Genomic DNA, 26,755 nt, shown 5'->3' with positions numbered 1-26,755 from the left:
AATTAAAAGAAAATATTAGCAACTAGCAATTAGCTCCAACTCTGTGCATTTAGGCAGATAAACATGGTTGAAGAAAGTTAATTTAAATGACTGAATGTGGCATGGTTGTTCATGCCCGATGAGCTAAACTGAGTATTTCAGAAACTGCTAATCTGCTGATCTCTAGCGTTTTCAGAGAATGGTCTAAAGAAGAGAAAATATTCTGCGAGCAACAGTTCTGGTTCAGATTGGCCAGACTGTTCTGTTCTGAGAAGAGCATCTCTGAATGCATAGCACACTGAACCTTGAAACAGAAAAGCTCCAGGCAGCAGATGACAACACTGGGTGGCACTCTTGTTAGCTAAGAACAGGAAACTACATTTTTTTGCACAATTTGCCCATTATCGGCAAAATCTGGTCTGGTAAAACCTGATTTCTGTTATAACATTCAGAATTTGGCATACACTTTGTACAAGTATGGATCCATCCTGTCAACAATTTATCCTGCAGGTGTAATGGCTTATTTTCTTGCCATACGTTTAGCCACAAGCATCCCAGCCCACCTGAATGTTGTTCCTGATCGCGTCTATCCCTTTATGGCCACAGTGTACCCATCTTCTGATGGCTGCTTCCAGCAGGATAACGCACCATGCCTAAAAGCTCAGAACATCGTAAACTGGTTTCATGAACATGACAATGAGTTCACTGTACACCTTTGGGATGTGGTAGATTGAGAAATTCTCATATTGTATTTGCAGCTGACAAATGTGCAGCACCTCTTTGATACTGTCATGTTAATATGAACCAAAATCTTTGTGGAATGGTTCCAGCAGCTCGTTGGATCTTTGCCACAAACAATGAAGGCAGTCCTGAAGGCAAAAGAGATCCAGCCTGGTATTAATAAGATGTACCTAATAAAGTGTTCAGTGACTGTAGATGGAAGTCATTCATGATGTAAAAACAGTGTCAGCATGTTTCTATACATTCTTTATGTTTGTCTAACTTCGGTTTTGTTTTTGCCTTTAAATATTATAACTTGTTAACTAAGTTATTCTTGATATTTGAACGTTGAATGAACACTTTCCCCAGGATTTCTGGATGGGTTAGACTTTAAAATGAAATAATTCTGTTCCCATCAAAAACTTTGGTAATACACCCTACAATGACCAAATTTGTTGTGGTCTTTTATATCTATAATGTAGTATTAATGCTCATTTTAGTGGTGAGAAATTACAGCAATTAAAGTGTGAAATAAAGGAACGAGAATTTAGTGTCAAGCTGAAAAATTAAGAGTAAAGACCTCATAAAATGGCCTGCATAAAAGAAAACAGAGTAAAATCTTGTATAATGTTAATGTTTAAGTGGAGGATTCTGACTCGACTTGCAGCAGTTTAGTAAATGCAGGCACAGACTGTGGTGCAGTCACCAGTTATTGTGTTTAAAAGGCATGACTGCTTTTCTACTTTCTCAACTGTAAAAACTCTTATATGACTTCTTGCTCTAACCGCTGTTATCCTCGATCCTTCCTCCCCCATACACAGACACACACACAGACACACACAGACACACACACAGACACACACACACAGCCTAAAGCGGAGAAGAGCAGCTCACTGAGTTGTAAAACTCTTCTGGAGAAATGTGGGAAATCACAGAGTGAAACAGACTGCTGTTTATCTGATACTCTGTTTCTGTTCTCCCTCTCCTGCAGACACGAATTATCGGAGTACATCGCCACACCTCTCTTCAAAAAGCAGCCACCCCAGCAGTGGGTTACCATGGCGACACAGCATATGCAGCAAATACAGGCACTGAACCCGCACCAGGCCCGAGCACAGTTTCTGGGTAAGATTGCTGTGGACATTAAGAAGCGCTGCAGGAACACCTGGTGGTCTACAGTAATGTGTTAAACTAAAACTCAACTGCTTCACCCCAAGATTGAAAATTTACTCAAATTTTTCTTGTGCGCTTTCAGGCCTGGTCAGTGCATTCCCCATGTTCGGCTCTTCGTTCTTCTACATCCACAGCAGCAGCTCCACCACCTTTTACGCTCCCTGTATCGTTGCTGTCAATCAACACGGTCTCCACTTCCTCCACAAAAACACCCATGTAAGGAGTGCACACACACACACACACACACACCTTTGGTCGGCTTATGACTCAGCGCATTGTGATGAGAAGATGAGCTCATATGCAGAGCTGTAATTTCAGCTGTAAAAGTTTAGACTCTGTCATGCAGGAGATGATGGCATTGGTCCCCCTGGCGGATATACAGTCCACCCGCACCCAGAGACCCACTGCTGGGACCAGTTACCCTTATGTAGACCTCACCTTAGGGGATATGAACGCACAACGTGTCATTCAGCTACAGCTGGAGCAGGTATTATGCAAACCACACATCTAAAGAATCTTGATCATCTTTAGCAAGTCAGCTTTCAGGCTCTGATCCACTCTTTCTTCATCCTCAGGGCCTGGAACTGTGTCGAGTCGTCGCCATGCAGGTGGAAAACATGATGTCAGTGCGGGAGAAGAGGCTCACTCTGCCACCCAGCGAAATCACCATGCTGTAACGCACAAACTTTCACGAGTGCACATGCTCTCGCTAATGTACATGAGACCTTCATAAATAGCCTACCTCTTCTCAGCTTAAGGTGTTTGCTATATGTATCTCGCACACACAAATGTGAGGTCACTTTCTATGAGTGCAGAACAAGAATGGATCTCAATGCTGGACGAATTTCCTGTTTTTCTATCTGTGTGACTCATTAATAATTGCACTTAACTGTTTTATGTGTACAGAAGCTGTAAATGAAATGTGGGGAGGCTTTGCAGGGCCGGTGTCGTGTCTTCACAAAGTTTTATAAGTGATAGGCTACATGTTTTATATTTTTTTATAAGTACAGTTGACTGTACTCTTTATTGTTGTATTCAGCCCTTGATAATGCACATTTTGTTAAAAAAAAATCAAAACAAGAAACATTATATATAAATCACAATAAATCAGGGTTTTTAAAAACAATTGTGAACTTCTTCAGTGATTATTATATTACGTGCATAACTATACACTACTGGGGGAAAAGTGAAATATTTAACCAGCAACCTTCCTCCTAATCAGGTATTTACTGACTTCATTGTTTACACACATAACATTAAAAATATACATTGTTTCAGTGTGCGAGAGTTAAGCCAAATTCTGCTTGCTTCCAAACTCTATAGCGGCCGGTAAGTAGTTATTTTTACTGTATAACAACACTTTTTTTTATTTCACTATATTCACTGTTTTATTCTTCTTCGTGATATGTAATGAAATAAAAAGTTTGCATAAAACTTTAAAAACTATTTTTAGTCGCACAGTTTTCTTTCTTTGTATATCTGCTATATAAACTGAGAACCAGCGGAGTTAATAAAATAAAAAAACAGAGCTATCTGGATGTAAAGTGTGGACTCAGTGGAGGTAAATAAGAGGTAAGTGGGACAGAATTAGCAGCAGAGGACTAAAATGTGTCCTCGGGGTTCCCAAAATGGATTTAGCCCCGCCCCACACTGTCAAATCGTCACCGAGCATGCGCAGACTTCTGGCAGGTTACACGAGTTTATTTTCAGCCTTTTTCTTGGAGACGGTTTGTGCTGGTGTAAACTAAGAGGAGGTCAAGATTCGTGCACATATAGCAATGCGTTTCCCAGGCTATTGGAGTTAAAACCTGACTCGTCTGCGGAGCTCTGAGGTCTGGAGTTTAACGGCGACATGTGAAATGTTGCTGCGTGGTTTGTCTGTTTTTCCAGGCGGCGACGGACAGACCCAGCCAGGCTAGTGGAGCTAACTAACTTACTAGCTTGCTCGCTAGCTGGTAGCCAGGCCGCTCAGATAATATTTTTTTCGCGTTTCTGCTGGCCGAGCGTGCTGCATTTGCCACGACTCTGTTTTCCTGAGAGAGTCCGGTAAGGTCATCTCCAGACTGTCAACTGCCACACCACATCGTTACTTCAATGCAGACGCGGAGTGGCCCACCAGCTTAGCTAATGTTAGCTACTTTATGCGCTGCGAGAAAGTAACTGGACCCTTTAAAGCAAGTGATATTCATCTGTTAGACGTCTAGTCCGCTCACGCTAACAAGACCCCGAGTAATTGTTGCTGAAATGCAGCGCTGATGCGTGCTATCTGTTAGCTAGCAGCCCTCGTCTCAGCACGCCGGTCATCTTGTTTTGGCTGATATGGCAGCCAGTGGATACTCCGACCTGAGGGAGAAGCTCAAATCCATGACTCCGCACAGAGACGACTACGAAAACAAGTGCGTGGACGAAACGAGCAACGGGAAACACCGAAAACGCAAGCACCGGGAATCCGATGACGACGAGTACGAGCACAGCGATGACAGCACGGACCTCCGGGAGCAGGAGGCCCGCCGGGTGAGGAGCAGCATCCAGCAGAAGACCATCTTCACGCCGGAGGAGTGCGCCCTCATCGAGAAGAAGATCGACGAGGTGGTTGCACAGGCAGAGGCCGGACATTACCGCGAGCACACCGTGGATAGAGCGCCCCTTCGGAATAAGTACTTTTTCGGGGAGGGCTACACGTATGGAGCCCAGCTGGAGAAGCGTGGTCCGGGTCAGGAGCGGCTGTACCGCAAAGGAGAAGTGGACGAGATCCCGAGTTGGGTGCACGAGCTGGTGATCAATCGGCTGGTGACAAACGGAGTCATCCCAGAGGGGTTTGTTAACAGTGCAGTCATCAATGACTATCAGCCAGGTGGCTGCATCGTGTCACACGTGGATCCTTTGCACATCTTTGACCGGCCCATCGTGTCCGTGTCCTTCTTCAGTGACAGCGCTCTCTGCTTCGGCTGCCGCTTCCAGTTCAAACCGATTCGGGTGTCTGAGCCCGTGTTTGTCTTGCCTGTGAGAAGAGGAAGTGTCACCGTGCTAAGGTGAGTATAGCTGTGTTTGCTGTCACGTTTTGTGTTTTTGTGTAGTTTTTGTGTAGTTCCCACGGGCTGCAGAGAGCAGTCACTAAAAGCCTCTTTTCCCCTCTCTCAGTGGCTATGCAGCAGATGACATTACCCACTGCATCCGACCGCAGGACATAAAAGAAAGGCGTGCAGTAATCATCCTCAGAAAGTGAGTCAACACACTGTGATTTTGAAAAATTGACAATCCTAATTTAAACCTCTCTCTCAACCCCAGTCTTTCTTATTCTGCTTCTTCTTCTTTTTGGCAGGACTAGACCTGACGCTCCTCGACTGGGCTCTGACAGCTCATTAAGAGCTTCTTTGGCACAGAAACCAGGTCGCCTGAAAGCCAAACGTTCTCATCGCAAAGCAGACCCTGATGCTGCTCACAGGTATCCACCCGCACGTGCTAACACACCAGAGGTCTTCATGGTACAAACTAAACTGAGAAAAGTCAGACAGCGCATGAGTATTTCATCTGATGAGAAACTGGTCAAAATGTAACTGGAAAACATAGAGGCTGCAATCAGTGAGTGCTAGGAAGGGGTACCAGAGTTTGGCATTAAATTCATACTGATTCCAGTCTCCTCTAAACTGAAGCATTGATAAGTGTCTGGACAAGTGGTGCCACTCTCAGTATTTATGTAACGTTAATTCATTCTAACAAAGCCGGTGTTTAGAAATTCACAGCTGCCCCCTGAAAATGAGGCTGCTAGTCTCAAGCAGATTGTCTGCCCCTCAAGTCACAGTAACTAGGGCTATTAATGAGTCTTTTATGAAATGCACAGTTGGCATCGGTGTGAGTACTTCTTTAAGTGGCTCTAATTAATTCTCAGGCAAACAGCACAACAAACGCTTTCTCAATCAATAAATGAGGCAGAAAGCCTTGGCCAAAGATATTGTAAGGCTAAGTTTGTTGACATGACAGTACAAGCAATGCTTGTTTTTGCCAGCATAATTAGATGTGTGGAAAGTGTGATGTGTACAAACAAAAACATTTACCTATTTCTGCCAAAGGAAAAAAAAGATTCCTGTCAGGATGACAGGCTGCGGAGCGGAGTAGGTGATCCCATGTTGGGTCAAGATGATGTGTGTAAACACCAGTGAGTGGTATTCATCATACAGTCTGTTCAAGTTTAAACATGTAGAAAAGATATAGAGGGTGTCATATCTTGCTTTTTAAGTTGCTGTGACAGAAAAGTGTCTTCCACTGAGGTCAGGGACGATACTAGCCTCTGGTCTCGCTACCCACGTGGAAAACTGGGCAGCACTTAAGCAGAGCTCTAAGCTGTAATATTTTGTCATGGCTCAGAGGTGGTGAATCTGCAAGAATAAACGTGAGGTGTGTTAGTAAGATAACTCTGTGCGATGAAAGGGTTTGTGATGAATGACCCAACTGTGACTCCACCAGGCCGAGGGTTCTGGAGATGGATAAAGAGGAGAACAGACGTCCTTCACTGTCCCGTCATCGTCACAGCATCACCTCAGAGAACTACAGGAGACGCGGCCAAGACTACGACAAAGAGCAGGAGAGTTCAGGGCGCAAAGTCAAAATGAGGCGCCACTAAGGACTCCTTTCACATGTGAATATATGAATATCTGGTTGTTGTTGTTTTTTTTTTTTATGTAAGCCCATCAGCCACAACATGAAAACTACTGACAGGTGAACAGGATGATCTCATTACAGAACAGCGTCGTTTGAATCTTCGGGGTCCTGGCGTTCATGTCAAAGTTACTCTGGCCAGCTAAACACTGGAGCACAGCAGGGCAAACCGCAATGAGGAAAACATCTTAGCAGGACACACATGCAGCCAAAGAATCTGCTGCTAGCATCACAGCACCATCAGAGACACCTATGGCATGATAGGTCAAATCTGTTTTGGCAACACTGAGTGCAGCCTGCACCGTTTTGAGCAGGTGGTTTTAATGTTATGGCTGATTATTATATTTCAGTATTATATTATTTGTTCATTCAAACTTGCTCCTTTTGTTTCAGTTTGGCACAGGGAGGGCAGTTATCATACTGTTGCTTTTTGATTTGAGTGGATTAGTTTTTGGCAGACAAAGCTTACATCTCTGCTACTTATTACAGCACTTGGAGTTATTCACTACAGTTAGGCTCTGTTGATAAACTGTTCAGTTAAATGAAACTTTTTGTTTGTATGTTCATAGATACCTAAAACTGGCATGTTTTGTTTTTTTTGTAACCAAGATGTACAGACCTTGAGAGCTGAAAGGAGTATGGACTTGTAAAAAGGAAACCCTGGGCTGTAATCTAACTTGTTATAATGTACAATATGTTTATATAGTGTTTGATTGGAGGACTTTTATGGAGCGTTTGAGTTTTAGCACCTACGTTTCTGACCTGTAACTTCACTCAGTTCACTTTAGCCTCCATTTTGCAGTTTTAAGTTGCAGCAGACGTGAAACCTGGATTTCTGTTTTACGATTCAACTCGGCCGCATGGCTTCTGTTGCTGGTCTGTCAGCTGGAGTGATGCACCATTTCAGGAGCAATGGAAAAACTCAGGTCTTGTTTTACACTCCTGTTTCATTCTGACGTTGTTGCTGTCCTGTGCTAGATCTAAATTTTTTTTCTTTTAAATAAGGTGAAATTGGGGTCAGTCAGAACTTTAATTTGAGCAGAATGACCTCCATTATGTCCTGTTTAGTTTGGGTCTGAGCAGAAACAATTTCCTTGCGGTTTGCTGTGTAAACATACATTTGTTGCTTGCTTCCAGTCAACCATGTTTGGCAGAGGTACTCATTAGATGACTGCTTAGTATGGAGTTACATATGAGCAAAAATAACCTTGGTTCAGAGGAGAAATTGCTTTCTAAAAACAGGACGTGGGGTGTTCATGGCTCTGTGTAGCTCGGCTAAAGTTGAAATGATTGTGTGGACAGTGAAGGAGCATAAAATGGTTTCATGGGTTTTTAGTTGTCATTTGTTTTGACTGACAAAGGTCCTCGCTAAATGAAATAAAGCTGAATTTGCCTCTCCTGAGTCTATTTATTCTGCCTGCCATACTGACAAATATGTATTTGTTACATTTTTAAGTGCAGAATTTGAGATTAAATGATCTATTGAGAAATCTTATTTTATATCTAATATCAGTAAGAATAGAATTCAACTTTATTGTCATTGCACATGCACAGGTACAGGGCAACGAAATGCAGTTTGCATCCATCCAGAAGTGCTTTAGCCATGATAGAGAAGCTGAAACATATAGCACTACAATTTACTGCAAACTGCTAAACAAATGCAGTTATGAACTTTTTTTTTAATGGTCTGATTCTGTGGTATCAGAAATACAATTTCTTCTGGAAACTTCAATCTAGAGTACTCCCATTTTATCATTTCAAAGCAGAAAGCTGACGTAAGCAGTTTCCTCACAAGCTCCATCTCATGAACTAAGTCAGGGTATTCATCTAAAGTTTCCTCTACAAACTGCTGCCGAATTTAACATCTGATCCAAATGAGCTGTTTATGTTTTTACACTATGTTGAACTGATGAAATTTAACTTCAGTGAAGGCTTGCTGAAAAGCCTAAAAACCTTCTTTCTTGTCAGCCACTTTGAGTAGGAGAGAACTTTCATCTTCACTGAAATCTCATCTTATAGCTTTGAAATAGTTAATTATTAAGTGATGATTTAACTTAAAGGGAGAACCACAAAAAGGAAAAAAGCTGTCCACATATATCTATATATATATATATGTATGTGTGTATATATGTATTTGTTACATTATTTTTGGAAATTCAGATAAATGTATAGAAATAACCCGATTAGTTAGAACAACTGTACAGAAGAGAGCCGGACAGTTATTGAAGGTCTGTTGTGCCAGAGCGTCACCAGGGGGCGCTAATGCACCTTTAAAGATGATTATCATATCCGAAATTTTAAAAAAAAGACGAAGAAGAAGAAGCCACCAGCTGTTAGCTACTGTTTATGGCATATTTATGGCAGCAAACGACAGTCGACAGGCTTTTTTTATTTGCCAAAAAAGCATCAAAAGACGTGTTCTGTCAAACTCCAATGGTTCTGAACCTGAATATCACATTTTCTTCGCACTGAGTGGTAAGCATATTTATCAGGAGGGTGGAGAGATAACTTATATAATGGACTGCTAACAAGGCTAACCAGCTGGCTAGCTGCTAACAATGAGAAACGCTTTGTTTTTGTCTGCGTTGTTATTCGGACAGCTGTGTAACTTGACTGTCTGTCAGTATGTTACTCGTTTCCGTCGACGTATTTTTCGACTGTTTTTGTAAGGCTAGAGATGAGAGGGGAGGTCGGCGCTAAAATACTGTCACAACTCGTTAGTAGTGAGACCTTCAAAAGTTTGAGTGATTCCAGATGTTTCACAGAAACACTTAATTGAAGTCTCCTCTCTTAAATTTCCAAGTCTCCCTTTGGAAAAATGCCTCAGCAATGTATTTGGAGGCTGTTAAAGGACCAGTTATGCAAGCAATTAGTTCGTTTGGATATAACCCAGAGCATGACTAAAGCAGTAACCGCAATAATATAATATTATTTGGAGGTAAAAACAGAAACAAGATAACAAAACAGATAAAACTAGGTGAGTGATTAGCAGACTCTAAAAGTTGTTTCTGAAGAGGAGAGTTAAAGAGGAGTAAGAAAGGTTGAAACAACACCATATGCTTCTGTCATGACCTGCTTTCCACACTCTTTCTCAAAAGCACCAAGAGACGGATAAAAGAAACGGACTAAACAGGGGGTTAATCAAACCTTAAGCATGGTTAAGGTTTCTCAAAGTCTGGAGCCACATTCTGCAAACTTGACTAATTTGGTCCAAACACATTGTCAGTGAAATGCTGAGAACGCATTGCACTGTTCTGCATCGTGACATCACATGAAAACAGGCAAAGAACTCTCTTTAGCAAGCAGCAGAATCAGAGCATCTTGGATTCATGTAAAGACAGTCGACTCTGAGAGAAATTAAACATTCAGAAGAATTCTCCAAAATGCCAAATATCTTGAAGGCTTGTTTTAAGGGCAAAAGATCAGCACACCAAGATTTTTTTCTTTTCAGTTTACTACTCTTATTATGAAGTCAATTAACATTAGAAACTTTTCCACAGTACTCTTACGGTGAACATACTGGCAGTCCAGTCAGCAGGATAAACTGCAAATCTTTTAATCCTGTGGGAGAAGTCTAACTTTGCCCTTTCTACATTTGCCATGTGATATGTTTAGTATTTGGTCAGTAATCTATCACACAGGTGGAAAAGAAAGAAAGTTGCATTTTATTTGTATAACGTCTTTGTTAGTGTCATATATAATGGCAATGGCAGGTTTATATATATTAAGATAAAAACCTAAGAATCTGTGCAGGTTTGCAGTGCTTTAAAGTGAAAATGGCAAAAATAAAACTTTACAACCTCCCATTCACACACACTCACAGCTATTAAATGTAGAGTTTGTTTTTGTTTTTGAATGTCGGCAAAGACGGAGTGCTGCCTGTCTATCTATCTATCTATCTATCTATCTATCTATCTATCTATCTATATAAAATAAAATAAAATAAAATAAAATAAAATTTTCACGCTTAAATTAGCAGTTTGCATGCGGTGGTATAATTAAGCACTATTGTGACAGCAATCGGGATATTGATGTAAGTATTGACCTGATGGTAACAGAACAGTGACCTCTGTTCTGATAGTCAAAGTGACACCTCCATGCTGTACGTGCTGTAACTAGATGACTCAGGGATGCACCGGGTCTATAAATAGAGCGCTCCTTTGGTTTTGGGACCCTGTGCCTCTTGCAGGGAGCGAGGACACAGAGTTGTTTGAAATGGTTTTGAGTAATATCTTATAGCTATTTGTGGATATCAGGCATCTGGAGCTAAACGCGATAAGCTCAACAAACATTCGGCTTTGTACAAACTAAAAATACATTTCTATCACTGTCATGTTCAGTTATAGAAGCTTACAATCAGCTTAAACAAGCTCCTTAACTGAAGTTTTGCAGTGCACTGGATCATAGACCTCATAGTGGGAGGGATGTTTTACCAACAGACTGATGTGTCACAACAGGAAAATCCCAGGTGTCATCAGTAAGGGCTGGTGTACTGTAATGAGCTTAGGAGCGCAATTAATGGGATTGATTACACCTGTGGAAAAAGACCATGACACAAAAGTCTGCTTTAAATTAGCTTGCCTTTCTATAACACCTAGCTATGAAAGAAAAAAGAAAGGAATATCGTTGTATCAAGCCCAGTTAGGTGAATGCATGTCAGACATTGATCCTTACTTTTTTTTAAACAGAACCTTTATTGTGGCTGTTTCAGGTCTAAAATATGACCTTAGTTGCACCATATTCAAGGCAACCTTTGCAGACACATTTAGTTCCTGATACTAAAGCAGTGAGCAGAGCCCTGAATGGTGTAGTCAGCTACACCAGTCTGTGAAGCTCTCTTCATGTAACTACATCACTATTAACTCAGTGACAGTTCTGAAGCATGTCAAAACTGAGCTGTCAGGATTCCCACTAACAATCATAGCCATGTTTGTTTATGTAACACTGTTTCTGCCAGCACGTTCTGACATGTTTAGTTGTTCTTTAACTGGGAAGGGATGCTGCTTTAAGAAAGATGAGAGCAGGTTTTGTCATTCTAAGAAATACTCTGTGGCTCGTAGAAGTATTGACATAAAGAGTGCTGAAAGATTAAGAACCAAGCCCTTCGTTCAAGGTATAAAAGCTTCAGTTTATTTCTTTAATGTGTCCACACATCTTTGAAGAATACTCTGCTCGATGTGTGTGAAGTTATTCATCATATTAAATAGAAATGTTGCTGTGCACACTATTCCACTTTCATGAATTATTCAGACTTCAACACTTTAGAGTGCTGTTGCATACAATTATTTCTAAACGAAGAGAAACCCCCAAAATGTTGTTTTCCCTCTGACAGTCAGTCATATCTTGTGTTGCCTTCTGCTCTTCCAAATGCATGCCGTCTCCTTTTCCAAAGGCTGACCACGAAAAAGGAGAAGATGAACTTCCAGAGCAGTCGGAGGCGAGGAGAGGAAGGCATCGCTGTAGTGATTGACTTTCTGCTGTCTAATGCCCGGCTGGTTCTGGGAGTTGGAGGTGCGGCTCTGCTGGGGATCGCTACACTGGCAGTGAAACGGGTGAGTGCTTTTTGAGTTTGTTAGTACCACATCACAACATCTTTCCCAAGCCCAGTGAGTATGGAAATATTGTGTATCTAAAGGGATGAATGACAGATTCCTCATCATTTGTTCATCATTTTTGCCTTTTCTCGCCTTTATACATCACATTTGTAGCTGCCAGTAACAATAATTTTAAATTCTGATCTAATAATATAATATAATGTATGTGATTCTGAAAAAGATCATTATGCACAATGAGTACTTTTACTTAATGTACTTTAACTGTGTTGCAAAAGGGATGAAACAAGTAAAAGTAATAGTGCAAAATCTGAATTTTGCACTATTACACATGGATCTAAAAATCATGCCTTATGGCATCTCTCCCCATTTTCTTTGCTGTTTTTACGTCAGTGTTAAATATTATAATCTCTTATGATTCTTTCACCCTCATCTATGCTAAACCATTTTTAAAAAAATAAAAATCTTACATGCACTTTGGACTGCACAGGTCCTGAGGATGGTTCTGTCTATCAACGTTTATTTGCCTGTGGGTTGTGATGGTGTATGTAATTGTATTTGTGGAGTGTACTCATGGCTGCACGTCTGTGACAATGAGTGTTTTCATTCAGCTGATAGAGCGCGCAGGCCGCGCAGCAGATGACGAAAAGGTGGAGCAGAAGATGGCTGAGAGCTGGGAGGAGTTGAGTTTGGTCTCTGCTTCCCCAACACTCATCAGGAAGGGCATAGAGGGTGTGGTGATGAAGCATGTCGCCAAGGCAACCAAACAGCAGAAAGGTATTTGAGCGACTGAAAGTGGGCACACAAATACGCAGAACGTATCCTGTGTGACACCGTCTGTTATTATATCACAGCTGTTCTCTTTTCACTCAGCTGATCTCTGCCAGCAGCCTCAGATGCTGGACGTGCAGACTAAACCGGAGTCAAAGTCCAAGAGGCTCCAGCTGTGCGCCCTGACTTTGCAGGTACACTCTGACACTTCACCTCTGAGCCCTTGAAGAGAGAGAATATGAAGTCTCAGCAACTGCTCTGTAGTTCCTCTGCTGCTGTTGGCTCATTTATGTATGCGCGTCCAGCATGTTTTGTTAAGTGCAGTGCTTAGGGGATACATATTTATTATGCACTATTAGGCTGACAGAGCCCCAAGAGCCCTGCCAATTCAAAAAACAGTGTGTGCTGGGCAAGCAGAAGATATAGAAGAAGTCAGACAAGCATGACATTGCTCTGAGGTATTGTGCATAACATCCACATAAGCAGAGAAATTAGTATAAGATAATAATTTCTTCAGTAAATGTTAGCAGTGCTTTTAAATGGTCAAATCAAGAGTTGCAGTATGAACTTTGGGAGTTGCCTTGCATGATGACTATAAATAGCAATAGATGTGTTAGAACAAAGTAGGGAGTATTAAAACTGATTTTAAATCATGTGAACTGTTCAGGAGCGTCTGCAGCAGTACTACCACACAAGGGCGGCGCTCTCTCCCCAGGAGGTGCAGAGGGCTCAGTCTGTGGCTCTGGACATCTGCACTGAGATCCAAGGTTTTCTGCACAGCCGTCACCCAGACATGCCTCTGGGTGATATGACACTCGGCGGTTCTCTGCTGGATGATTTGCAGGTATACACAACAGAAATATATTTCCCGCTGATGGGAAACGAGCCTCTGATTTTGTCTAGCAACATCTTGGAATTGTTTTGTTATGTGCTGGTCTTTAGGTGGTCAGTGCAGACCATGCGTGCCTGCTGGTGCCTCTACAGCTGGAGTCTTCTCTGTGGCGTCTCATCCCAGGAGAGGAAACGTTGCTCACACATCCTCTGCACTGGATGGTCCGACGGATCAATCTAGAATATTTTCCCAAAGGACGCAGCTACTGGGACAGGTGATCACCACACATTTTTTTTTAATGTCTGTATTAAATCAAACACATGTGTAGCATATTAATATAGTGTATTGGCCTCCACTTTCCATTTTAGAAGCAAAATTAATAGAATTTGGGGGTTTTTGAGACGCTGTTAAATGGATGAAACAAGGGTCTCTACTTGTGTCTTGCAGGTATTTGGTGGGCGGCTATCTGTCTGCAGAAGCTGTTGTGAACATGTTCAGTAAGGCTGTCATGGAAACTGTGAACTGGCCGTCAATCAGCAGCACTTTGGACTGTGTCGTCAGACCTGTACTAGGAGGACCTGACCTGAGATTGGAGATCCGGTGTGTGCCCATGCTTAACTGCTGATTTGTTGAAAATTGTGGGTTTTTTTTAAATAGTAACATGTTGTATTTAATAGTTCACTGCTGACATTACTTAATTAATACGGTTTGATATTGTATGACGAAGCGCACACACCATTCTTGAAATGAGTCTCTGGATCTAGAAAGATGTATTAGTCCAGATTAGTTTGTGATATACGCTCAAAAGGTATAAATATTTATAAATATTTATATTTGATGCAAGATAGACCTAGCTTCACCCTCAGTATAATTTTCATTCAAACCTGAGTTTATGAGTAATCTAACCAACAAACATACTAACAAACTGAGTGATGGGTATAACTAAGAAAATAAACTCTACAGAAATGTCGGTTTGCATTGAACTGACACTCCTCTGTTGTCATGCTGCAGGCCTGGAAATGCAGTCGAAGGAGCAGAGAGCGACTATCAGCCCTTGTTTGTCTCTATGTTGCCTCTGTTGAGCGAGGGCGATGTGGTTTTGACCGCCCAGCCAGAGTTTACGTCTCCTTGGGTGAACGCCTGGCATCTCTCTCTCTACCCGTGGGAAACTCAACGTCTGGCTCAGCTTGATGCAGCCGACAACGGCTACCGCAAACACACCCTTAAAATCCTCAAAGCGGTGTGCAGACAGAACCCTGCCCTGCGACCGCTCAAAGCCACCCCGCTGGCCAATCTCATCCTGCACCTTAGCGTCTCCGAGAGCGACTGGTCCGAGACCAGCTTGGATGTAAGATTCCAACAATGTATCACAGAGCTAATTGGCTACCTCGAGCAAGGGGCGCTGCACAGTTACTTTAAACCAGCCGTCAATCTGCTGAGCGGCTTGTCAGAGGACCAGGTGGACCAGATGGGCTTCATGTTCTACTGTGCTGTGTCAGAGCCGGAAATACTGCTTATTTAACGCTGCACACCCACAGCATGTCAGTTCTCTCAAGCTCTGACATGCAGAGATCAAAGGAATAATCTTATCTGTGATGTCTGGTTCAAGGCTCCTTGTCTAGCGCCTCCATATTTGACACAAATGAAAAGGGCACAGTTGCTGTGGCATAATGGCAGGCACCATGGTTTGATGTCTACGCTGGTGGAGGAGACGTTACAAGGAGGCTGCAGATTTGCCAATCAGGCTAAACAAGGCACTCTGAGGAAAAGAGACAGTCAAAGAGTTGAAAAAATATTTGTCAGAATGTCTGAAATGGTGTGTCAGACCTTTAGATTTGTGTGGTATCTTTCCCAATTACACAGCTCAATATATCAACAGCAGAAGAGGAGAATGGCTTGTTCCTTTATCCTCTGATTAACGGTGTGTGCCCCGAATCATCTTCTTAGATCACTGAAATGTTCTCTATGCAGATCAATAATAACATGATGAAAACCACCAGCTGTTGCTGCACTATCCAGTGTATCTGAGTTGGGCTTATTTAACTCATTGTGAACATTTAAATATAATGATGGTTTGAAGTGCTGAGCATTTTTCTTTGTCTTGTTTAGTCATCTGTCTGTTGTGAGTCGTTTCTGGGTATAATAACCCTTTAAATTATGCTTTGAACCTTCCTAATGATTTTATGCAGTTTTTTTTTTTTTTTAAATACAGAGTGAATGTGGTGGGAATATTTTAATTGTGTGCTTTGATGGTCGTAAGAGAAATAGTTTTTCTGTGAGTGAACAGCAAAACTGCAAATAAAAATGAAAAGCTTTTATTTAGATTCCTGTAACTTTGTTACATTAAAAAGTGTTTTACGTTTATGAACCTATAAGGTGGCATGTATTGTGAATTTCAAATGAGTCATGGGGGTACCTCAAACCATTGCTTGTTAGGCCTCTTACAATATATTCATTCAGCGAGCTGTGAGCACTGAAGCCCACTCACCTGTGGTTCAAACCATATGTTTGTGAGGAGCAGCCTCAGAAGAAAGTTGGTTTAAGAGAAAGGTGGATTTAAAGGATAAGGGACTAAAGAGGGATGAACTTGGAGGCGGCACCAGTGCCCAGAAAAAATAAAATAAAGATAATTTTGACCTGTGTGTTATGCAAAGCTGCTCCAGTAAAACAATAAAAATATGGAGCTGGAAATAAACATAACAGGTGTCCTTTGAAATAATTTGACATGCTCTTATGTATTAACTTGTCTTTTATTTCATTCGTTTCTTTGTTAAATCCAGAAACGAATTGAACATCCTTTTCCACATATAAAATAATCAGGTCCCATCATGCCTTAAAGACCTCATAGTACCATATCACCTCAGCACAGCACTTTGCTTTCAAACTACAGACTTATTTCAGGTTCATATGGTCTTTTTGATAAAATTGAGAAACAACTCTCCATTAGTTATGCAGCATAAAGCTATGCTGTGTTTTTAACTGCAACTTCCTTTAAAAGGCAGGTTTTCTTTTCCACTGTTGCCAAGTACTTGTTCATAAGGGGTCATCTGATTGTTAGGGTTTTCCTGTGGTAGGAACTGTTTCTAAGATTTGGTGCCAAAAGAACCTGAACTTAATAGGATTAAAAAACAAATATATTCTAACAGGGTTTCTGTAGGCTGAACTACTTCAGTCAAATTAAGTGTCGATCCTCTGTTTTTAAGGTAGTATTTCTAATATGAGCAAGCTGACTTCTATTTTAATCTCTACGTATACTTTTCTAAACCTAATGCAATGTCTTAGTTTTATTGTTCAGATTCAGCCGTGTTTTGTGTTGGGTGTAGTGTGATGCAATTAACTAGAGTAATAATAGTGATAAACAGTATTTATGTAAGACCTTTAAGTCCTTTGACAAATACACAAAATTAGAAAACAAAATTTGGCTAAAACCAGCCAAATATCAAAGACACACAAAAAACGCAGTAGACAATACAACAAAAGACACTGCATTATTGTGTAGACATGTTAAGTAAAAAAAGTGTGCTTCCATTAAAATAAACTCAACAGATAAATAAAATTACTGGTTAGTATAATATAATTCAGGCTTTAAAACAATCAGAGCGTTAAATCAACACTGTACCACACACCGATAATGACAAGCTTCATGAACACGTGAGTTTATTTTGCAGCTTGTATTTGTCTGTAAGTGCCCTCTTGAGTTGAAACCAGTGACCGGAAGTGTTCATTATCGAGTCTTGCTGCAGTGCGGACCTCCCGCGGGGCTTCACATTAAAAGCACCCACTTTGACGTCTCAAGGAACGGGAGCGTCTCGGCGTCTCTCCCTGCGGCTGCCCGTCACAAGGTTAAATATTTGCAAAGAGGCACAGGTCAGATATGTGACAGCGAGGCACATGTTTTAGACTCAAAGTTAGCTTGCTAATTGCGAGAAAAAGAGGAACACGTATCCCGGGAGAAGGTCAGCAAACCGTGTGACTTGAGCCCGCAGGGAACTTTCGCTTCTCCGTCGACTTTTCTGTGCTGCGTGTTTGTGGAAACGCCGCTTGTTTGCGCTGAAACGCAGTGGTTAGGAGGACCCACATTGAAGTTTCAATCTGGTTAACTTTCAATAACATTATAGTTTTGTTGCAACAAAAAATTGCGCAACTGTTTTTATTTATTTTTTGCCTCCTTGGTAGCGGTTGTTGTTGTTGGGTCCCGTGTGAACAGCTGACTCACGGATTGTAGGCTGGGCGGCACCGGGACATGGCGGTGTTTGAGCCCGTAGCCTGCTCTTCCTCCCCTGCGGAGTAGATCAAAGGTACTCGCTGATACCCTCCTGGGGGCTGACCCTTCACCGAGTCAAGATGATCGGGTCACCGGACCTGCTGGCCTTCACCAGCACGGAAGGCTTTGGGGGAGAGGAAGACGAGCAGGAGGCTCGGGGTCTACCTGAAGAGCTCTCTGTCCCTTGCTTCCCCTCTTCTCATCCCTGGAGCACAGCAGCACAGTTTCACAGAGACTTCATATTGGTGGCTGAGTTCTCAGAGCAGGTGTGTTTGCTTCATTCAAACAAAAACTGCTGGTTTCTTACTGTGATCGCACTTGTTTTAAACGGGATCCCATGTTTTTGGGGGGTTATTTTCTGTCTATATAGTTTTAACAGGGTGGATTCTCATAAACACTAAAAAAGGCTTTGAATAATGGGGTCAGTACACCTGCAGGTAATCCCCGTGTGCTTGATATAAAGGTGTATGAGGCATTGGAGAAGGGGTAGCTTTAATATGGTCACCTTATGCACAATCAGTCAATCATGGTATGAGCTGAGGGGCTACATCAAGTGTAGGATAATGAAAGATTATTTTGAACTGTTATGTGAAGCTATTTTACAGTTAAATAATACAAATATGGAGCTTGTAAAGTGTCAAATGGGATACGCCAAAGTTGGACCCCCATATTTACTGATTCTCCTTCAGAAACAATAGGTGTTGAAGTATTGCAAACCCATCTGCTAAAGATTATTTTGTAAAAAAAAAAAAAGTTTAAGTACATTTATAAATTCCCAGAAGAAAGCTAAAGACAATCCAGGCCTAGGTTTATAACCCTGCTTTATCTGCATTAAGGTGCATAGGTATTATAATGGCATGGCATCACTTGTTACACACATATAATCAGGCTGCATTCTCTACAGTGCAACCGTGTTTACTCTAATACAAACAATATATTTCCTGCTGTTTTCTAGATACTTATGCATCACTGTGTTGCAGCAGATAGTGAGTTGACGTTTATTCATTCAGGAAGTCTCTTTAAGATTAATATCTTTTTGTCAAGACAGAACTACTGAATGATTAACAGGAAATACTCTCCAAGTCAATCACACAAACGAGCCACCTCTCACATAGAGGGACGCCGAATCAAAAAGTTACAAATAATAAATTAGCAAGTGCAACTTCCCACATTGTTGTGTATCTGTAACCGGAAGGTCGCTGGTTCGATCCCCGGGCTCTCTGTCCTGGTCGTTGTGTCCTTGGGCAAGACACTTTACCCTACCGCCTACTGGTGTTGGCCAGAGGTTCTGTCAGTTTGCCCCAGGGCAGCTGTGGCTACAACCGTAGCTTACCTCCACCAGTGTGTGAATGCGCGAATGGATTTGGGTGCCTTGAAAAGCGCTATATAAATCCAATCCATTATTATTGCTGGGCTTCAGTGATGAAGGATGAATAAAACACATGGCATGACATGAATACACAAAGGCAAGTAAAGACATAATATTAAAACAAAAACAACAAATGAGAAACCAGGTTTAAGCATTTATGGTAATATTAGTCTTAATTTTGTCATCATTCTTTATTTCTGAAAAAGCATAAAAATCATCTGAAAACAGCTTTCTTCTGTTTATAAGGCCGCCCCTTGTAAACAAGTACATTTTAGGATGTCTGCTCCCAGCGGTATCATACAGATACACGTTCGGCAGTTTGCACCTCAGGCATGTAAAAAGTTCACGACAGTAAAATTAGAAAAAGACTCAACAAGTATTGCTTGTTTGGAAGCTTTGCCAGGAGAAAGGCTATTCTCTCTAAAGAGAACATGGCAGCAGAGCTTGTTAAGTTTGTTAGCTTTAATCTGAACAAAACGCAAGACTTCTGGGACATTTGAACAGATGAGATCAGGATGGTGATGTTTGACCATAATGCACAGCGCCATCTTTGGAGAAAACCAAACACAGGGCACCTCATACTAACTGTTAAACACGGTGGTAGAGGGGTGGTGATTTAGGTTTGTTTCACAGCCACAGGACCTGGACTCTTTACAGTCATTGAGATGCCCATGAACTCTTCTGTATATCAAGGAATTCTAGAGTCAAATGTGAGGCTGTGTCTAAAAGCTAAAGCTTGGTGCAAACTGGATCGTGCTACAGGCCGATAATCCCAAGCACAGCTGCAAATCTACAACAGCACGAATAAAAAACAGAAAAAAATCAAGCTGTTTCAATGGCTCAGTCAAAGTGTGCACGTCAATCGAAATCTGTGATGGGACCTTACCATAGCTATGCAGAAACAAATGCCTGAAATTCTCAATGAACTGAAGTAATGCTGCTAAGAGTGGAACAAAATTCCTGCATAATGGTGTGAGGGACTGATAAAGTCATAGAGGAAATAATTACTTCATGTTATTGCTGCTAAAGACGGTTCTACAAGCTATTAAGTCATGGGGTGTGTTGAGTTTTTCTCATGACTGTGAATGGCTTTTCTGTAGACATTTTCTTCATCTTATTTAAGGCTCTAAAAACAGAGGGTGTGGTATGCTCCATATGTGGTAAAAAGCCCCTGAATCAAGTTTGTGATTTTTGGACTACCTAAATAAATCCACAAATCTAAAATTAAAGCCAGATGATTAGTGACTGATTTGATTACATCTCTACAAACCCCCTGCTCTGTGTCTCCAGGTGGGTCCATCTCCTGTGCTGACAATACCGGAGGACTCCAGAGTCCTCGGGTCATTTGACCTCAACCACTTCTCTGTTCGCATCATGTCTGTGGACTACCAAGCGTCTGGCCCCGGCCACACCCCTCCATCCTCTCCCGGCCCCCGACTCAACTTCAGCGAGGACTCCAAAGTAATCCTGGGAGATTCAGCAGAGAATGCGTTTGCATATGTTCATCACCTGACGCTGTACGACTTGGAGGCTCGGGGGATGGTGCGCCCTTTCTGCATGGCCTACGTGTGCTCGGACCAGGTGAAGCTGATGGAGAACTTTTCTGAGCTATCGACACGCTTCTCTGAGGCAGCTGAAAGCCTCAAGACGGGAAACAGACAAGCATTTTCTATTGAGCTGCAGAGAAAACTACAGGAGCTCGAGTAAGAGCAGCACTTTTTACTTTGATTAAATTGGACGGTTCTGTGCAAAACTGTTTGTACTAAAATATCCAAGCCACTTACTTCTAAATATCTTTAATTTGAGCAGATTAAGAGCATGAATTGGAAGGAATATTGAAGACGGCCTGAAGAGAGTGAAAATGCTTCAATTTCTATCTCAGTGGTGAAAAGGGGAAGCGGTTAAAGAGGAAGCAGTCACAAGCTCAAGCATCACTTCATTTATCAAACAGGATGCTTCTTATTTTTCAGATCCTCCTGTGTGGCCTCTTGTTTATTTGGCACAGCTGCATTTAGTGATAATTTCACTGTAACTTTGAATTTCTAGCCTCAAGCCTAAGCCTAACCTGAAAGAGGAAGGAGCTGGATACCACCTTCCACTAGTAATGACTTGTAATGTGCAGGGTTGGTTAGCAGGTCTAACATTAGGCCCCGCCTTCCCTGATAACCTTTTGCTAACTTTAACCTTCTTTTTGTTAAAAGAACTGCATCCCCCAGCTAAAAATCAAATGGATTTTTAATGTAGGATCTTTTACTTTTACACAAATCCACTCACTTGCTTATAACACAGCTCTTCAGTCATCAAATCTCAGGGATGCTTTTATGTTTTAAAAAACATGTATAAACCCACATAAGTGTGTATTCAGAAATGTAGACTCAGAAGTATCTTGGGCATGGTTGTCATGGTAATTTTGAACTTTTAATGGTTTCTTTGAACTGTTCTTTTTTCAGGGTGGACGATTGTACAGCAAAAATATCTAATTCAGCTGCGCAAGCTTGAATTTATTTTGGACTTTTGATAATCTCTGATACAAACAGATTCAAGCACCCCACTTGAAAGCCTGTGGGGTGCTTGAAACAGAAGATTATTTTGGCTAAGACTGTGGCTCGTCTTCTCAAGAAATTTAGCTTTTTCCAGAAGTTTGTAGTTCATGGCAGCCTTGAAACTGTGACACCACTGTTAGTTAATTAAGGGCTGCTCACCACATGTTACTCCCTGTGTTTCAGGTACAGACGGCTGACCCTTCGTAAGGACGCAGAACGTCAGACAACGGTAAATGGGTTGACAGAATCTGAAGGAGAAAGTGAAGAGCTCGAAGCTGTGGAGCGTTCAGTCTTAAATCACAGAGAGCTCCTTCGTCAGGTCGCATCTTACCCAAACAGGAAGCTCAAACAGCCCGACTTCTTGCCCTATGACCCAGCCACCTCTCTCACGGATCCATTGCTGTTGCCACCTTTTGAGCCATGCTTCTCGTTCTCCACCCCCTCCTGCAAGTCAGAGCACCACCTGAAGCCACTGGAGGAGCTTTGCAACGAATACTACCTGTCTCTTACGAAGGACCGGCTCAAAGACACAGAGCGACGTCTCCGTGGTGACAGAAGTGTCCTGCGAACTACTTATGCCACACAATCATTGTCCAGGAGACTAACGCTCACCAACTTCCTGTTTGAGCTATGGAGCCCGGACGATGCTGATGAAGAGGGCACTGAGGTGGAGCTGCTGAAGGACACGGGGAGTAAGAGGACTGGCGGGGCGTTTCAGCCAGAACCACCAAGCATGGAGTCGTTCTTCTCCTGTGTGGAGGAGATCCCAATCAAACTGGAGGCAGCAGAAGCACATACACTGACCCCTGGGCCTGGTCCTGGCACAGAGATGACGGGGAGTGTAAGCAGCAGTGACAGCATCGAAGTGCTCGGAACTGAGAAGTCGTATATGACGCAGCATGTCGCCGACAGCAGAGGTACGGCAGTGCGGAAACATTTCTCAAATAAATGTTTGGCGGATTGGGTATTTTTGTTAGTCAATTCATATAAGAACAAAAATAACAAATAGTGTCTGGTTGTTGATCAAGAGTGCCAAATATATCAGAACCGGCCCACCCAAAGGTCTAATCGGGTCCACTGGGTGGCTTTCAATAAACTCTGACATGTTTGATTTTGTCTTATATTAATTAAATACCACAGGGACTCAGTTTGAACATTTGATCCTCTGCTCCTGTGTGGATGTCTGGGATTTAAGCAACAAATGATGGTTTAAAGAAATATCAATGAAAAAGTCTTTCGGCTTTTCATTACATATCTAGTGAGATTAAATGCTTATTTTAAAATAAAAAATGAAACAAAGAGCTTTCTCTTCCACAGACACACCAGTCGGAATGACAGAGAGTTGCAGCAGGCGTGCAGCAGTAGACACTGGCATCAGACACCTGCGAGCTTATGCAAAGCGTGCCAACAGCGAGGACAGCATTGAAGTGCTCAGCACCACAGAATCCATCCTTACCGAAGACCTCACCGCCATCACAGAGGAGGAAGCAGAGCTGCAGCCTCTGAGCAACGGCTTTGAGAATGAAGAAGAACCACAGATGGTGGATAAGTCTTACAAAGTCCTCCAAGAGGAAGAGACACTGAATGCACCTGCTGCAGTAGGCGAGGATGAAAATGATGGGCCTGATGAGGAAGATCAGTGTTGCGTTGAAAGTGAAGAGCCTTTGGAGCAAACAATGGTTGCTGATGACATCATGATCAAAGAGCAGCCAGGCGCCATAAAGATGAATCAGTTTCGCAAAGACAATAGTGAAGAGAAGACCTCCAAACTACTGCAAGGTAACACGTTGTGCAACTATTCATTTCTCAAGCTCTCGTTATTACATCCATGCTATAAAACTATGAAAAACATATATTCACTTTGTCGGTATGGTTTTTATCCGATTTAAATAAAATCTGCAGCAACACAGAAATTAATGAGAAGCTATTTTAAAAATGTGGAAAATATGCATTTGTAATCGTGGCTTAGTGCAAATTTACAGTTTGTTTGTTTGTTTGTTTTTCTTCTGACATAATTTAAAATTATAACGGCTGATCATTTAATAAAGCGCTTAATTGCTAGGGAAAGTAGCTGATTACTGTAGTTTTTTAAAAACATATAAAATATTGTTATTACTCCACAGCTGATGAAGCGATGAGGCCCTCACCTGAGGTTCACCAGAAGGTGCGGCTGATGCCCCAGGACAATGCAAACTTTGCACCTGGTTCCTACATGGCCGAGGTGGATCGCTGGTCTTCCCCCCGCCCTCCCCTGAGGCTGCTGAGTGTTGATGAGGAGTCAACACTCAGCAGCATCAGTTTCACTGAATCTTCAGAGCCCCCATCTCCCATTCAAAATATCCACAGCAACATCTGCTGGGATAAGAGGAGGAGGAGAAAGGCTGGACTCAGAGCCCTCAGGTTTATCAAGCACAACTCGTTCTCCCAGCATGCAGTGTTCTGTCTCCTGAGTGGCCGGCCACTGGTTGTCATCGGAGGAGATGAGAACCTAGTCAGGAAGACGGTGGATGCTCTGACCCTCTTCCTGCCTGCTCCTGGTCCTCATAGAAGTGCTGTGAAGATGTGTTTGACCACGCCCCTTCAGCTGACTGACCTGCTCACCTGGAGATTGATGGGAGTGCACAGGTGAGGGCTATCTGCCATCCTGCTGTTTTGTTTGTTTATTTTTATGTATTTATTTTTGAGTTGGCAGTAAATATTTCGGTAACAGGGTGGCTAGTGGCTAATGCTAGGTTACTGGTCAGCACTAACCAGATACCTGCTAACGTATAAATAAAATAATACTAAGATTTCACTCGCCAAAACCAGAGTACAGACTTGTTAAAATACATTACAAGTCCTGCTTTTTTTTGTTTCATAACTTCATTAAGGTAATTAAAAGTCATCAACCTCATACCAATGAGATTTCCAGTTCATTGAGCTAAGGTTAGAGCTAGCAGGCAGCTATGGCTTATATCCACTAGCCCTCAAATTGGCCAAACCATTAATAATGCATGACTTTAAACCAATACAGTTTAACTGGAGATCTTATAGAGAAATTTAAAAAGTATGACCCTCCCTACAGTTGTAATGAGCGAGGAGGGGACATTAGCCAAAATGTTTTTGTCCCAGACTGTAAACATGTTTGTCTGCTGTCAAGTTGGGTGCTTTAACTGTATATAAACGGTTTTAATCAGGTGGCCATTTAAGGCGAATGACTGCAGTTATTGGTCAGACCTGGAAACATTAAGTTCTGTCACCACCTTTACAAACTGAGCAGCTGAGGTTTATGCTTTTCATTGTTTACTTGCTAAGTTTATGGGTCTAGGTAGCTTCAAGTTGATCCGAAATGACAGTAAACTGACATGTGTAGAAGGCTACAGCTTATTTCTTTTTTTCTTCTTCAGCTTCAGGTCATAAATGAAATTTATTAATGTCACATCCATGTCATGGTTTCTTGCACCAGATCATCCTCAGCTTCTTTTTCCACCATCCTTCCTTCTCTGAGTCGCTACAGTCGTTATGTGGCTCTGCTGGACCTCGACCAGAGGACGCTGCGGTGCCCGTCTTACTCTGGTTCTCTTCTCAGCAGACTGGCCAATCCTCACACTGGTATCACCCGGGGCATCACCTACCTGCAGCATCTGGAGAGCTGCCTTGCTGCGCTGGTCAATCACGTACTGGTGCACACTTTTATACCTCTTTTTAAAAATCTATGCGTTGCTAAAGAGAAGGGTAACACAGAAGAGGATTCCTGGTGTGAACGAGGTGTGAGCGAATGTGATTTGAGAGTGATGAGCTATCTGTCTCATCTCATTAAACAGCGGTATGCGGGACGTGGACCTCCAGTGTTAAGATTTGCTTACAGCTCAGTGCAAATGCACAGAAACACAATGACATCATAGGCGTCCAGACGGAGAAAAAGAAACCCTGAATGTTTCGATGTTTCTCTAATTTTTAGGTTTGATCAACTGCTGCTGTGAACATTTCGGTACAAAAAAAATGTTTTTATGTGCAGTGTTAAATATAGATTTAGGTCACATCGTTGCACTAGTGCCTCACTTGGCACCACAACCCTTCCACATGCTGGCAGCCTTATCACTTAATGACACATGAACTTGTAATTTAAGAAAACTGAGCCTTATCTGAACACTGTGCAATGTAAGCAAGCCTGTAACCTCTATAGAGTACTGTTTACTATAGAGTACAGCAGGACATCCACATGACATGTAGGTCCATTACATCATTACTTTGTAAAAACCTGTCACCCTGCCTTTAGCATGTCTGATAGTCACAAATAACTGGCAGCCTATAATTATTCTACGACTATTAATGATAATGCGGCCCATGCAGTAAACCTGCAGGTCTGTTGGATGTCAATGGGTTCTTGCTAAAGGTTAAACAGAAAGATCAGTACCATTTTGTTTGAACAGACAGGTAGTGCATTACATTGAATCACCAAAGTCTCAAGTGAAGCATTAGTGGAGAAGTGTGCACTGTTTTGTAAAAGCTGTATGTGGTGTAAAGGTATGTGTACTTTTAAAGCACTTTACAACTGAGTACTCAGGTGCTTTTTACTGCAAGCCTCATTCAAACAAGCGCATTTTTCTATACTGGAGCCTTGTCACACAATTGCACAAACACTGAGGGATGCAGTAGGGGCAAATGTTTAGTATCTTGCCCAAGGATATTTGATGTGCAGGCTGGAGAAGCCAGGGAGTGAACTGATCACTAATGTTTCTTGGCTGAATTGATAATGGATTTATAGTGTTGGCATTATTATGCCAAAATGGTTAGCTTGCATGAACACCAGATAATTACCTTTTTTATCCCTCGATTATGAATTTGTAGGATTTTTTTTCCTTTTTCAAATTAAGCAGAAGCAGTCCATAGCACTTACAAATTTGTTTTTTTTTT

General features: G+C 42.0%; 4 protein-coding genes across 4 annotated transcripts in view; all 4 read left to right on the top strand.

Moving 5' to 3' along the window:
- Positions 1 to 2,974, top strand: part of LOC102194209 (unconventional myosin-XV) — a 47,278-nt gene extending 44,304 nt beyond the window's left edge. Inside the window, exons 70-73 of the mRNA XM_013915180.1 lie at positions 1,691 to 1,824; positions 1,955 to 2,088; positions 2,219 to 2,359; positions 2,448 to 2,974. Coding sequence (XP_013770634.1) covers positions 1,691 to 1,824; positions 1,955 to 2,088; positions 2,219 to 2,359; positions 2,448 to 2,549 — 511 coding nt within the window. The 3' untranslated portion in view covers positions 2,550 to 2,974. The remainder of the gene's footprint in view (positions 1 to 1,690; positions 1,825 to 1,954; positions 2,089 to 2,218; positions 2,360 to 2,447) is intronic.
- A 533-nt stretch (positions 2,975 to 3,507) lies between these two features.
- alkbh5 (alkB homolog 5, RNA demethylase) lies at positions 3,508 to 7,942 on the top strand. The gene is made up of 4 exons (XM_005750191.1): positions 3,508 to 4,904; positions 5,014 to 5,094; positions 5,195 to 5,317; positions 6,337 to 7,942. The coding sequence occupies exons 1-4, from the start codon at positions 4,192 to 4,194 to the stop codon at positions 6,491 to 6,493; spliced, it is 1,074 nt and encodes a 357-aa protein (XP_005750248.1). The 5' UTR covers positions 3,508 to 4,191; the 3' UTR covers positions 6,494 to 7,942.
- An 876-nt stretch (positions 7,943 to 8,818) lies between these two features.
- Positions 8,819 to 16,001, top strand: mief2 (mitochondrial elongation factor 2). The gene is made up of 8 exons (XM_005750190.1): positions 8,819 to 9,003; positions 11,921 to 12,080; positions 12,692 to 12,857; positions 12,954 to 13,045; positions 13,519 to 13,695; positions 13,794 to 13,957; positions 14,131 to 14,283; positions 14,695 to 16,001. Exons 2-8 carry the CDS (start codon positions 11,943 to 11,945, stop codon positions 15,203 to 15,205), a joined length of 1,401 nt encoding a protein of 466 aa, XP_005750247.1. The 5' UTR covers positions 8,819 to 9,003; positions 11,921 to 11,942; the 3' UTR covers positions 15,206 to 16,001.
- A 1,438-nt stretch (positions 16,002 to 17,439) lies between these two features.
- On the top strand, positions 17,440 to 26,749 carry smcr8b (Smith-Magenis syndrome chromosome region, candidate 8b). Its single transcript, XM_005750189.2, has 6 exons — positions 17,440 to 18,213; positions 20,607 to 21,019; positions 22,043 to 22,776; positions 23,177 to 23,638; positions 23,983 to 24,484; positions 25,305 to 26,749. The coding sequence occupies exons 1-6, from the start codon at positions 18,028 to 18,030 to the stop codon at positions 25,741 to 25,743; spliced, it is 2,736 nt and encodes a 911-aa protein (XP_005750246.1). The 5' UTR covers positions 17,440 to 18,027; the 3' UTR covers positions 25,744 to 26,749.
- Positions 26,750 to 26,755: the final 6 nt, after the last annotated feature.

The sequence above is a fragment of the Pundamilia nyererei genome, unplaced genomic scaffold, assembly GCF_000239375.1.
Source record: "Pundamilia nyererei isolate P.nyererei 1_Seehausen unplaced genomic scaffold, PunNye1.0 scaffold00265, whole genome shotgun sequence".
Taxonomy (NCBI): domain Eukaryota; kingdom Metazoa; phylum Chordata; class Actinopteri; order Cichliformes; family Cichlidae; genus Pundamilia; species Pundamilia nyererei.
The sequence above is the reverse complement of the archived record's forward strand: the minus strand, read 5'-3'. Positions and strand labels throughout refer to the sequence as shown.